At 40.8% G+C, this 14,510-nt stretch overlaps 2 protein-coding genes across 2 annotated transcripts; both read left to right on the top strand.

Moving 5' to 3' along the window:
* Positions 1-41: 41 nt before the first annotated feature.
* LOC117772060 (sushi domain-containing protein 2-like) lies at positions 42-10,241 on the top strand. Its single transcript, XM_034602997.1, has 17 exons — positions 42-213; positions 1,367-1,501; positions 1,872-2,070; positions 2,407-2,558; positions 2,650-2,817; positions 2,904-3,078; positions 3,265-3,466; positions 4,964-5,049; positions 5,712-5,980; positions 6,072-6,206; positions 6,303-6,458; positions 7,211-7,459; positions 7,774-7,957; positions 8,411-8,505; positions 8,591-8,770; positions 9,471-9,567; positions 9,670-10,241. Exons 2-17 carry the CDS (start codon positions 1,441-1,443, stop codon positions 9,713-9,715), a joined length of 2,454 nt encoding a protein of 817 aa, XP_034458888.1. The 5' UTR covers positions 42-213; positions 1,367-1,440; the 3' UTR covers positions 9,716-10,241.
* An 882-nt stretch (positions 10,242-11,123) lies between these two features.
* Positions 11,124-12,651, top strand: LOC117772061 (heat shock protein beta-1-like). The gene is made up of 3 exons (XM_034602998.1): positions 11,124-11,680; positions 11,818-11,881; positions 12,015-12,651. Exons 1-3 carry the CDS (start codon positions 11,308-11,310, stop codon positions 12,172-12,174), a joined length of 597 nt encoding a protein of 198 aa, XP_034458889.1. The 5' UTR covers positions 11,124-11,307; the 3' UTR covers positions 12,175-12,651.
* Positions 12,652-14,510: the final 1,859 nt, after the last annotated feature.

Raw genomic sequence — 14,510 nt, 5'->3', positions numbered from 1 at the left:
ATGCCGGGGCTTACGGACACCACAGGAGCAGTGTTTAGGCATGTTGTGTGTTTTTTCTGTTGTTTTATTACGTCTGAAGGAGGAGTCCCCATATCCTTCAATTGTATTGGATTTGGCAGCAACGCTGTTTACCACTGAAACTCCAAAAGTGTTTTTCGGACTCTAAGACTTCACCCACCCTCCTCCATCGGCACAGTGGTGAGTAGATATTGAGTGAATTTTCATTTTTTTAACGATATCTCAAAGACCGGAGGAGGCTCTGTCCTCTTCATCCCATCTCTCTGACAACAGTCACCATAACGTCTCCAACATTACAAACAGCCAGGAGCACTGTAACCAACCAGGTGACATCACCTGGTCACCAGCTGAAGTGGCCACTATACTCCTCAGGTACATTTGCGTTCACACATACTTCTCTTTTCAAAGAAACTCTGGAGAATCCCAGAGTTCCGTGCATGTCTGAAAGCAGCATGTGATAAGTTTTCAAACTAAAACGTTGTGTGGATGTAGCCACTTCACCTCTGAGCTCTTAAAAGAGTGTGACCTATTTCCAGATGCAATGGTCTACTACATCAGTTCCTGTGCTTAATGTATAGTTGGTTTAATACAATAGAGACTCTGTCATATCAATAACGAATGTTGCAGATGATGCTATATTGTTCATGGCTGAGACTTGGTGAATCCATTTTAGTTGATTCTTCACCACTGAGTCCTAGTGATGGAGGAGGCGGGGTCTAATAAGACCTGCCCTGCTCTGATTGGATCAGTGAATATATCAATATATTCTTATTCCAATAGAAGAAAACGTTCAATTGCTCCCGCATGCAATGTGACACACTGACGCCAAATCTGTTCCAAATATTATTATTATTATTATTATTATTATTATTATTATTATTATTATAACCTGGAAAATAGCTCACACATCAGTTTATTGGATTTTAGTATGACTCTATTTTATATGAATATGAATATGTATATATAGTTATATATTTAATAGCTTCATGTGACATACTGATTACAAACCAATGCTGAGTTTTATTATTACCTAATTTAATCGGATTTCATATCATAGCCTATATTATATTCTATATTGGTATAGGAGAAGCACTGAAATCCTCCTCGTCTGCTGCTACATCCGGTGTAAATGTCTGTCGAACATCCAACCTAAAAATAGCTTGACTGTGTCGTTGCACCAGGTTCAAACTTGGGTTGTCTGTGTCAAGATGAGCCTGAGATGGTGACAGATGATAGGGGAAACAGGGCATGTAGAGGTGGACTCCTGGCTGATGATTAAACTAGTGTTTGTAAATGCATGTGATAAAAGGGCCAAGGTTTGTAAAACTGCTGAGTGTACTCTAACCAGCTGAGTTGTTGAAGACGCAGGCTGCAGAGGAGCGTGGAGCAGAAGCCTTGGACAGACAGAGTCACTGTGGCACGATGGAAAGATTCCCAGCAGTAATATTTGTCCTGCTGGTTTCATGTGTCTGCAGGACATCAGGTTAGTACCTGCACACCTCTGAGATGTTAAAACTCTATTGTGTCTAATGTCTTACATTGTATTGTTTTGCTGTCTAATCAGAGTGAGAGGAGGATCAAAACAGAGACAGGAAACACACTCATTGACTTAAAGCAATCACAAAACAGAAAATCTAAATGATAAGGCAAGAGATACCTCAATTATGTGGTGAAACATTATATAAAGATGGATTGCGTCAATTAATGAATTTTAAAGATTCAATAAATGATACATTTTCAGTTGCGAAATTAAAAGTCTAATTTAAAATATTTTTAGGTGTAGTCATTAAATGCTAATTAAATAATAATACAATGTATTGATCGTCACCTAAAACCTCTATTTCATTGGACAGGGCAGACATGTGAGAGAAACTGTGGAAACAAATTCGAAGTCTGTTCGTGTCACCCGACGTGCACGTCTCTGAAGACCTGCTGCACGGACTATAAAGAGTTCTGTGTGGAAATCTCTCCGTATTCTGGGACCTCGTTCGGTGGGACGGATTTTATCATCCTTGATGCAACTTTCAATCAAAGTTCCCAGGTTGTATGCAGGTAACATTTTCTTTTATAGCATTTATATGTCACTAAACCTATGATACCTTTTTTAATTGACTGATTTTGGTAAAGTGTAATGCAGACAATGACTTAATGGGCATTTGTCACAGAGCAAAACAACCATGATAGTATAAGTTCCACTCCAGTAGCTTAGTACAGCCCCTTAAACTCTTCTTCATTCCCAAAATGACATGTTCAAAAGGGTTGTCATGAAAAAAGCCTCCTAATGACCTCACAGTGGCTTAAACTTTCATTTAAAATGCAGAAAAAAGCATGGAAACTTAATTATTAAATATTCTATAAATGATAATAATAATTCTTTTGAAATGGCAGGTTCACCATGCATACCGAAACTGTGGGGTATGTGGATGAAAACAGTCGTGGACACTGTATCTCCCCATTGCTCTACCAAACAGGATGGACCCCTCTGCACATCTCCTCAGATAATGGCACCACATTCAATAGAGTTGGAGCCTGGCTTTCAGGTACTGTGATTATCATAGTAATTTAATACACTTGCTCAGAATTTAAACAAAATTAACACAAAGTATGTTTTTTTTGTATGTGTTGCTACAGTACACACTGGCAAGTTAGATTCTATGTTCAAGGCGACTCTGGTCAACTCGACCAAATGGCAGTACTACGGCACGCCTGGTGTCGGAGGCTCTCTGGAGATGACATGGAACACGTCTCTGGTCAGAGCTGCGAGGGTCAACGTAGAGCTGTGGGGATACAGGGAGACCGGTGAGTACGACTGTATTGTGCATAAACACCTGAGCTAACTCATAGACATAGAAAACCCTGAGCATCTGTGTAATGCCTCTCTACAGGAGAGCCTTACTCAGCCAACTGGCAGGGTGAATGGAAATATCTGTACTCGCTCGCAAGGGATCAACCCAACAATGGATCCTTCAGCTTTTTGCCCAAACCAGCAGAGAACGGCTTCTCCAGCTGGGAGCTCGGCTCTGTGCGCATCAGCTCCAGTAACAACACCGATGGCATGTGGTATGACTGAAAGAAATATTCTTCTTCTTGCTATTTAATAATGGTTTCATAACATTCAAATACTCCAATATGTACTTTTAGGAAAAAACAATTATTTACATCTCATATTTCCTCAAAAATGCTCCTGTCAATACAAACAATTGCTGAATATAAAAAGTATTTAATAGCTGTATTTGTTTCATTTAGGAACGTGCAAGCTGCGTGGACTGAGGATCACGCTCTTGCTTGGCACCTGGAGGAGACGTTCAGGCAGAACTCAACAGTTTGGGCCCTGGACAAGTGTGTAGCCTGGGACCAGCTGGAGAACAAGCTGCCCAACTTCCTCAGTGAGGTCATCGACTGCCCCTGCACCCTGGCTCAGGCCAGAGCCGACACGGGGAGGTTTCATGTGAGTGTGAAGAGCAGCACAGTTTCTATATCTACCTGCAACCAATTTGAAACAGCTTCGCGATAAAGACACTTATTTGAAATAAAATCATCACGGGATGCTCCGAATGAACTCACACACACAAAAACAATAAAGTACCGTAAGAGAGACAAACAGATGCTGTGCTGGGCTGTAAATGTGCTGGAGCCAAAATATAATCAATATTATAAATCAAATATAAAAAGATAAAGATACCGTCGTAATAAACTTGTGAGTCAGGTGTTTGGTGGCTTTTGAAAAATGGCTTGGGTTGCCTGATCAACTAATCAGAAACTAGAATAGTACTCGGTCGAGTGAAACCAAATTTTTTAAATCCATTAGATCCAGATTTTTATTATCTGCACTAAATTTCACACAGTCGTAGATATCAGTCCCCTAAACATGCCTGTTATATTTCCTCCACCTCATACGCCTTACGCCCAAATGTCGTAGATTCTAGAAATCCGTTCAGTTGTTTTTGCGTAATCCTGCTCACAGACTAAAGGTCAGGGGTGAAAACATAACCTCTCCGACCGAGGCAGTTAAATGTGCGTGGACCCAGATGCTCACATGGATCCACACCACACCCACTTTATCTTTCTTTATGTTACTGATTCAAGATAAAAGTGTTTAATTACTTTATGCGTTTATGAGGATTGTACTTAAGTTGCTGTGGCCTCCTGCTAATACTCACATCTTATGTCAGTTCAAAGTCAAGAAGTCTCTTCTCTAGCATTTACATGTTTCATCACAGACCTTATATGACCTTTTTTTTATCTTAGTCCTTTACAGTGAGGGACAGGCAAAGACATTACAGAGTGTTAGAGACAGGTGAAGGAGAAACATGGTGTTAAACTGCAGGTTCAGCGTGTGTTATTAAACCACTCGTCGTTAAAATCATGGACGAGCAAACAGAATAACAAAGTTTCATTTGTCATATTATAATTATGCATCAGCGCGCACACCAAGTTTGCTTGTAAAGTTACATTTTTATTCAGTTTACACCATTAAACCTAACTTAGTCAAGCCTCTTAAATCTAAACTGTCGTGGCCCAAATCTGAGAACACGTCACACATATCACATAAATGTTCTACTGGGACACAGTGTTCAGCTGTCCTCACTTTCCCCCGATGGCCTCAAGCATTAGGACGCAACAAAACCAAAACGCACACAAGCCGAGGCCCCGGGGCCGTCACCCTGCCGATATGTTTTCTTAAGCCGATGTTAGTTCAGCTACGCAACAGTTTAAATGTTAAAAGTCTGTGTGTAAATAATTAGTGAGTTCAAACGAGTTTGTTTGGCGCAACATGTTTTTATTTTAGTCATTTTGTAATCTATCTCCACTGAGCAAACAGTTAAGGTGCATCAAGGCTGCATTTTACGAGCCGTTGCAACCAGTTCCTGAACACGAGTTTAAACATTAATACAGTGAAGTGTACGATCGTCCGCCTGCTCACAGACTCTCTCTCTCTCCTCAGACGGATTATGGCTGTGACATAGAGAGAGGGAGTGTCTGCACCTACCACCCCGGGAGTGTTCACTGTGTGAGGGCCATACAAGCCAGGTGAGCGCTCCACTGACACCGTGAACACACCCTCAACCCCACAGCTCAACATGTTGTTCTGTATACGTTTATAGGATGGAGGGAACTGGTACCCACCAGTGTCTGTGTCATTTAGCAAAGACGCCAAACCTATAGTGTCCACTGATTCAGATTAAATTAGAGATGTGCCGACCAACTGTCTATCAGCAGAGCAAAAGATAAGCTCTGTCTTAACGTGCTAAAAAAGATTCACAACTGGCAAACACTTTGAGTTTTCTTTTTTTTATTGCAATACTATTAAAATTAAGAAAAAGCAAACAAAAACAATTCTTATACTTGCCGACTTTCTGCTCCCTTAATAAAATTGTACTCTTATCTATTACCATCAAAGACATTGCGATACCTGACCATTAATACATTACCTTGACAGTAAGTAGCAGTAAATTACCTCCTTATCCTGCTACTCTGATGGGGCCAATCCCAGCAGACATTGGGTGAAAGGTTGCGTACACAGGTCGGCAGTTGTGGCCGTGTGATGGGTTTGACACTGACCATGGGTTCCGGCCCCCCCGCCTCTGTTCAATTTCAGCTAGGATTGGCTCCAGCCCCTTAAACACTAGAGCGGACGGATATTTGCTTTATCATTGTAAACTCAACATTGTGTTTTGTAAACCCACCCACAGTCCCATGTACGGGGCGGGACAACAGTGTTGCTATGATAGCACCGGTGCCCAGGTCCTGACGGCGGACTCCATCGGGGGGAGCACTCCGGACCGAGCACACGACTGGGGCTCGCCTTCCTACCAGAGACCCCCTCGCATCCCTGGACAGTCCCACTGGGTGTATGACGTGCTCAGCTTCTACTACTGCTGCCTGTGGTCGGACAACTGCCACTACTACTTCAAGCACCGGCCCTCCAGCGACTGCAGAAGCTACCACTCACCCAGCTCGGGTCAGTGACTCACTCACCGCGGAACAGTTTACGAGTTTGTTTTCAAGAAAAGTGTCCTGTGGCATGACATAATGGTTTGTGTGTGAAACAGCTGTGGTGTTTGGAGATCCCCACTTCATAACGTTCGATGGCATCAGCTACACCTTCAATGGTAAAGGGGAATACACTCTGGTGACCTCAACAGAGAAGAACCTGACAATCCAAGGGAGAACAGAATCTGTGAATGGTGAGTGACTGAAGAGCCTGAGCCTTTAGACCTGACTGTTGTTTCTGAATATAAAATACACACCTATAGTCACTGATCTGCTTCTTTCATGATTAGGAACCATAAAAGCGACCCAGTTAACATCCGTGGCCATGAAAGAAGCATTCTCTGATGTTATTGAGGTGCGTCTCGCCACGGGACACAACGAGCTCCAAGTGCTGCGGAACCAAAGAACCATGTCCTTCACTGAGCAGAGCTGGATGGACCTGCACGGTGAGACTCACCCGACTGCATCTGATCATTTATTTTACTGATCCTGCTGACATCTTCTGAAATACTTTCTTGAGTTCATTTTTTGGGAGAATTTGAACACAATCCTCATATTTGGGACATCATGATTCTCACTTTGTGGTCAACCGTTGGATTTGTGACTGATAACAGAGTGTAAATAAAGCAAAAACGGAGAATTTATACCTCAGTTGACATGGTAAACCAGACGCTTGGAGGCTTTTTGACTACAGAGAAGTGTTCTGCCCTGAAACAAGGTTGTTGTGACATCCTAAAGCCCCAAAACACATCTCTTGACCACATTAAGGGACTGCGTTACAATTATTCAGGTGGAAAATCCTATATTAAATTATCCACACCTATATTATCCCAATTATGAATATTTCCTTTATCATTATCTGTTTGTCTTAGAAAATAAATAGTAATACCTGCTTTCCTTGACTTAAATATGACCCAATACATTTATGGGTGTGTGGCCAAGATCCATCCATTCATCCATCAATCCAACAGTATCTAAAGATGTTAAAATCACCTTCACCCTGACCAACTACAACAGTAAAGTACTATGATAGGCGCTTATTGAGGCCAATAATACTTCTACTGTTTTCGTGCTGCTGTGAGGAAACTAGAAACTGTGATTTCATATCACATCCCCATGGCTAATAAATACATTTTCTTTCATGGCCTTACAATCAAGTTCTTAAGTTCTTATTACTTTCACCGAATCTCTCTTGCAGGCGTGTTTGTGTTTTCTCCTGCCTCGACGAGCGTGACCGTGATGTTCCCGACCGGAGCCGGGGTGGAGTTGCGACTGATAGGGGGAACCATGACAACCACCGTGCTCCTGCCAGAGGCATTCAAAGACTCTACCCTCGGCCTGTTGGGAAAGATGAACGGTGACGCCGCGGACGACCTCGTCCTCAGCAACGGTCAACTTGTGCGGGACCACAGCAATGCAGAGGAGCTGTTCAGCTTCGGGGCGAGCTGTAAGAAACCAATGAAATCAATGAAACCTTTGATTATTGGTCAGAATTCCTGTGATGGTTGCATCCGATGTGAATCTGTTTTTATATCAGTTGCATATGTTACACTCTTCATGCTCCAAAAAAGAGAAAACATGAGATATTTATGTATTAGACGTCTAATGTACAAATAGTAAACTGTATATATTCTTCTCTCACAGAAAAAGTATGCTCTTTTATGAAACATCAGTGGATAATGTTACTTTATGTTTCTACCTTGATTCCAACATTTTTACTATTTGTATTAACTGTGCATCTTAATTTTCTTTTTCTTACAGGGGCCATATACAACGCGTCTGCCTTGTTCACATATGACACAGAGCATCTTTTGGACACGTACTACCATGTTCCGAGACACGACCACACTTTTATTCCAGAGTTTTCTGTCCCTGTGAGTCCAGACGATCCGTTAGGTGAACAGGCGTCTGAGATTTGCTCTGGAGAGGGAGCTCGGTTCTGCAGGTGCACAAAGAAAATATATATTTACTCATTATAATACCCAAAAAATTGGGAAGTACAGCGGAAATGATTGATGATAAACAATTAACTGTTTTAGTCAAGGAAAAATATACCCATTATTCTGTGATCATCTTTAGTTGTACTGTCCGAAAAATATATATTGAATATTTAAAATTTATGAATATATAATTGACATCTGACAAAATAATCCTGATATTGCCATGGGGATGTCATCAGGGTTATTATGACCTGGACTACAACAACCTGTTATAAACTGGAGATATGACTTTTGAAAGAAATGGCCATTAAGCATGTTGTATTTTTAGCCCATAAAGGGACTAAAAGTCATGATAATTCGATTTCTCGTGATTCACCTTTCAACTTGACAGGAATTTCTATTGTCTGTTAAATAATGTTACAGCAGATCAATTCCTGATCACTTCCTCTGCCCCACAGGTTCGATATCCTGGTGGGTCGCAGTCCAAGGATGGGAAACGCCACTAAAGTGTCTTACCAGAGTCACATCTCTCTTGTTGGGGATCTGAAGCCAGGTCAGTGTTCACATGATGAAGACATCTAAGTGTGGCATGTTTAGAAACATTTATAAGGTGTAATAGTTTCTGTCACACTCTGCAGTGACATCCTGTGGCTGGCTCTCACCACCGGACAACGGTCAAAAGGAGGGGACCACGTATTTACAAGGAGCGAAGGTTCTGCTCTCCTGCAACGACGGCTACACTCTCAAAGGCTCAGCGGAGCGCGTGTGCCAGGAGGGCGGCCAGTGGTCCGGAAAGCAGACGAGCTGCGTGGTTCCCAGTATGAATAAACTATGAAATCAGTCTTCTCCATTGATTTTTATCTTTATAAATCATGTGTGAATGTGATCCATGGAATCAGCTCTGTGATTGAAGTGTTGAATGGAGAAAAAATAAATCTCTTTCATGACCTTTGATTTTGAGTCGAATAAAATGCACACAACAAATTGGAAATATGAATATCACATAAAATTTTGTCAATTTTGCATTTGACAACTTCCCTCCTTTCTCCTCTCGTATCATCACTGGACTTTTCGTAAGTTTTCGTTCAATACTTTTTTACTTTCATCCTCAAAAACGGAAAGCTCGACCAAACTAAATAATCGATCCATTGTTTCTTTTAGAAATTTTGTTTAGTATTTAAAAAGAGGGCCTCAGGTTCACAGCGTAAGGATATATAATATATATATAATCTCTGCTGCTTGGTTCCTCACCACTAGAACCACCATTTTCCATAAGAGACAGAAGTAACACACTCATGTGCTTTGTGCCACTTGAACAAGAAAACAATGGAGCTTGATTCAGTGTATGTGTTGAAACAAATGTTGGGGGATCCTGGTGACCTTTGCCCTCTGTCTTTCCATCCGAACCTATATAGTTAAAATAAAATGAATGCATTTAATCAAGCCCACTTCATCTTATGAAATATTTTTGCTTCTGTTGAGAGCCTCTGGTTCAAATGCATCTTTGTCATATTTCAGGTAATGTCGCAGGAATTGTGGCCGGTTCAGTCATCGGAGCTCTGGCGCTGATTGTTATCATAACCACAATCGTACTCAGCTCCAGGAAACAGAAAAGGTGCGGTGCAGTATCGAAAATCGTATGAATGAATTAACTCTATACGCTTTGAATTGACAGATGTGTATTGTAGTTCAATGAAAGTGAATTTTCTAATTTCAGGAAAGATGCAAGTGCAAATCTAACTGTGACGAGTGAGGCCTTCTAACCACAGGTTGTGCTTCACTGTTGCCTACATGTTCATATCTCCACCTACTGATACGATAACAACTTAATTTGGTACATAAATACCTTCTTATATAATATAGATGAATATATCATCAGACTGAACAAAGGGAGCAGCACAGGTAATACTCCACACAACATCCTCCATGGCAGAAAAGTATGCCATGGAGGATGTGTTGCACTTTTTTTTTAACCTCACCCAACACTACACGGCACTCTAAGCTAAAAACTACAGATTTATTTTTTAACATAAAGCAACTTGCCTCCTGCAGCTGTTTGAACACTCCATTTAAGTCAGGAAGTAAAAATATCCATAGAGCTTTAAGTGTTTGGGCTCCTGATGAAATAGTCTTGTTTACATCCATGTATTTTGCAGAAAACAGAAGTAACAACTGTAAAGTTAATTGTATTGTGCGTGCGTTGTTTGTGTATCGTCCTCAAACGCTGATCAATATTATTTAACTGTATATTATTCAAAATTGTCTGACAATAAAGTTATTCTCATACACTAATACTGTGCAGCTTGAATGTCTTTGTATGACTCACAGAAGCTGTTCCTATTAAAAGGAGACTCCTGTAGTTAATGTAACAGATACAGACTAAGATTTTTCTTTACAGGACACAAATCAGTATTAGCTCCAATCTATATAATTCTTTGGTTTAAAAACAAGGTCATTTGAATTGATGGTGTCTGATTGCATTATGTATTAACAACCTCAAAACACGATGTCATCCCTGTTATTGTGTTTATCTGGTTAATACCTGTGACTCATGGGTGCTGATGGAAAAGTTACAGATATTGCCTCATTAATAAATATCATTCCTCTCTGATGGCGAAGAGCTCATTGATTTATTCCTCCAAAGCCCCTTTCATTATTTGTATGACATAACATGAGGATGCTGCAGATGTCAAATTCCTCAGCTCCACTTCACCGCGTCAGTCTCTCAGCCCGTCACTTTGTGCTGGACGTGAACACAACCTATCATCATCATATAGAATTATTTTACCTATATATATATATATATTCATCGAGTAGAAATGTTTGTTTGGTCTTGAGTTTTTTATTTTTTTACTTCAGTGTTGGGTTTGGAAACAGGGTTTAACTCGGTTGTTTACTGTGTGACTGGATGTACGCGCTGTTCCCTCACATAACACAAAGCTGTGATTTCTATGGACAAAGAGCACCGGTATGTGACAAGACTGTAGAGGCCACCGCTTGAATAAACTGTCCCGAGTCATTCACCAACAACTTGCCACGGACACTCCAGAGATATAAATACAAATAATTTGCATTTTCCTACCCAGGCTCCGGGGCAACGGAGGAGTAACCTCCCAGCTGAGGACATACCAAAAGCTTCTCATCACCTAGATCCCACTCGCTGCTGGACAAGTGTTAAAATGAGTCAGCCGGGTATATATGCCAAATCAGGCCCCTGCTCACCCAGAGAGTAAATATACAGCTGCTCTATTGTTCGGTGTGCAGGTCATCAATTCAGACTTGTTTGTCAGGGTGGAGCTACGGGCTTTGCAGTTTCAACAACCCTCTCATCCACTCTGAGCTTGTTTTCTGGGATATGGGCGAACAAAATAAAATGCTATCCCGTCCCATTTTCCGCCGGGATGTCAGCTGGGAACCGTTCCCAAACTGGACGCAGCCGAACCGCGTCTTCGCGCAGGATTTTGGCCTCCCTCCTTTCCTGGAGCCCGGCGATGTGGACTGGATAGACTGGGCAAAGAGGAGGCTGGCCTCGTTCTCCTGGCCCGGCAACACACAGACTCCACTCCTGCCTCCGCTCGGTGGTCAAGCGAAGGGCCCGAGACCACTGACGAGTGGGGTGTCGGAGGTCCGCACGGGGCAGGACAGCTGGAAGATTGACCTGGACGTCAACCACTTCTCCCCTGAAGAGATCACAATCACAACCAAGGAGGGCTACCTGCAGATATCAGGTGCTGCCTGTGCTTCTTTCATTGAATCGTGTGATGGAAACTAAGTAAAAGCATCATTTGCAAGTTGTGAATGGACGGATATGTTGAACACTGTTTTTGTATCGTGTTTTTCTTACCACTTGTTTTGTTATTTGAAGGAAATCATGAAGAAAAGCAAGATCAGCATGGATCGGTTACAAGATGCTTCAACAGGAAATACAAGTCAGTTAAATAAATCTGTATGATTTCACATCTCTGGGTGATTTCCATTGCAGTGTGTTGTATCAGAAATCAACAAAAGGTCATTAAAAAGACATGATTTTGAGGACTCAGAGGTTTGCTTCCTCTCTTCCAGGCTGCCGCAGGGGGTGGACCTGCAGCACATCAGCTCGTCCCTGTCTGGTGATGGAGTCCTGTCAGTGGAGGCTCCCGTTCCCGGGACGTCCGTCAGCGAGCCGCCCAGTGAGCTCGTCATACCTGTTCAGATCCGACAGAGGCAGGACGGAGACAAGTGAAACCAGCCAGCAGAACGAGATGTAGCCCAAGTCGTGCGTAGCGACACTAGTAGCACTGAAGAAGAAGTTTGTTACAGCTTAGTAAATGTGATTTATATGAGGTACTATCTGCTACTATAATGCACCATCACCACTACAGTAAAAAATTAATGCAAACTCATCACTGTAAAAAAAGGAACTGATTTTGAGTCTTAGCATGACGGCATTTTCTAATTGAACATGTGTATTAGTGATTTATGCATTTCCAGTGTTGCCATGTCCTCTACAGGGCAGAATAGCTGAATATAGAAATGACTTGGTTTGAGTTTTAATTTGCTTTTAAGGCAGAGAATCACTGGAAAAGCTGCAATCTTCAATTCTGATTTTAATATTGTTTTCAAATGTATTAAACAGCTCCTTCCATAAGAATAATAAAGAATGTATTTTTCTCCTTTCATTTCTGATGCATCTATTAGCAGATTAAAAGGTGAGAAGGAACCAGTTCATTCTGTTTTATTTCATCCATTGCTCATCTATTTCTAAAGGTAAATGGTCGACTGAAGGTGATCCCTGAAACCCTGTTTACTCTGATAATCAGCCATGTATTTCCTCTATATGAGAAGTTCAATGTAGATTTGAAACAGCTGTTCGTGGTTTATCACAAGAAAAATAAACAATCAGCTTCATCCCTGAGAGACACCGAGTCTGTCTGATGAAGACCGAGTCATTCAAAAGTGAACAGTGACATCTAGTGTTTGGAGTATTATATGATAGAAGTTATTGTTCAGCCGTTTTCAGACATGACCTGCGGATCAAGTGTCCTGTATGACATCACAGGGATTAATGTACTAATTGAAAATAAAGAAGGTAAAGTAAAATAAATTATTGAACAGAACATCAATATGCACACAAATATAACTTATTATGATTACTTGATTGGCTTCTTGACTATTTGTTTACAATCCGACCAGGGGTCAGCTATAAAGAGTGAATTCTTAGTGGTAGTCCACTAATTTGTTTGTGTTTTTTAGAAAACAGGAACATCGTATTGTCGCCCATTTCACAGTGTGTGTACACTTTGGTCTGCGACAATATCTCTAAGCTGAATAGGGGTTTGTGCAGGTTGTACAACAGTGATTTTAAATGTGTAATTTATTAAAGCATACCTGAACCGCACAACATTGTATCACTGTGACATCTGAAACAATTGTTGTACATCAGTTCTACCAACTGCAGCACAAACAAGAAAAGTAAAAAACTAACTTCAGAGGAAATTTCAAGCACACCCTCTTTCTGCGGGATATGAGTTTTACTAACGTTTAGTTAAAAAAATGCGATTGATACGGGGCTTCTATACGGGTGGTGGCTATATGTATAATTTTGTATGTCACTATATGTTCTCTGTGTTTAGTTGAGTTGCTATAGGGTCAGTAGTAGTCAGTAGTATTTTTAGTCTCTGGCATTGTAAAGTAGCTGCTAGCTGTTCTGCGAGGTTGCTAGAGTTGTACTAGGTGCTTGTTAAAGGTTCAGTGTATAGAATTTAGTGACATCTAGTGGTTAATTTGCATGTTGCAGCTGAATACCTCTCACCTCACCCTTCCCTTCCAAACATGAAAGAGAACCTGTGGTAGCCTTCAGATGTCATAAAAACTCAAAAGGTTTAGTTTTGTCCAGTTTGGGCTACTGTACAAAACATGGCAGCCTCCATAGAGAGATGTAAAAATTAGGTATCTAGATATAAAGGCCCCGTTCTAGGGTAAAGAAAACAACAAGAAAACATCACTAGGATTATTTTATACTCAATTTCTGCCAGTAGATCCTTTCCCCCTAAATCGAACACACTGGACCTTTAAGTGTTGCACTATGCAATACTCCCAGCAGCCACAGGGAAGCCACTGAGCTGATATTAATAGTGCTGTACATAGCAGCAGAAGTAATGACAGTATACATTTGATAGAGATATATTCAGAACCAGAGAGACTGTATTTGAATATTTGTCTGTTGCCTCATGAATCAACGATAGGAATGATAAGAGAGGTAAAAATAGTCATGTTTATGGTCTCCGCTTTATTACTGCAAATGAATTTTTTATCTGAGTGTTGGTAGCATGGGTCTTATGCTACCAAGTTTCTTTTTTTAAAGTTTATTTATTTTTACACTTAGCATTTAGATTTAGCATTTATATTTAACATAGAGATATATATTTAACATTTATATTTACATTTAATATTTACATTTAGCACTTACATTAAGCATTTACATTTAACCTTTAAATATATATTTGACATTTACCTGTATGGGTTAACATTTATATTTAAATTCAACATTTACATTCAACACTTACATTTATAGTGTGA

Source organism: Hippoglossus hippoglossus, chromosome 12, assembly GCF_009819705.1.
Source record: "Hippoglossus hippoglossus isolate fHipHip1 chromosome 12, fHipHip1.pri, whole genome shotgun sequence".
Lineage (NCBI taxonomy): Eukaryota > Metazoa > Chordata > Actinopteri > Pleuronectiformes > Pleuronectidae > Hippoglossus > Hippoglossus hippoglossus.
The sequence above is the reverse complement of the archived record's forward strand: the minus strand, read 5'-3'. Positions and strand labels throughout refer to the sequence as shown.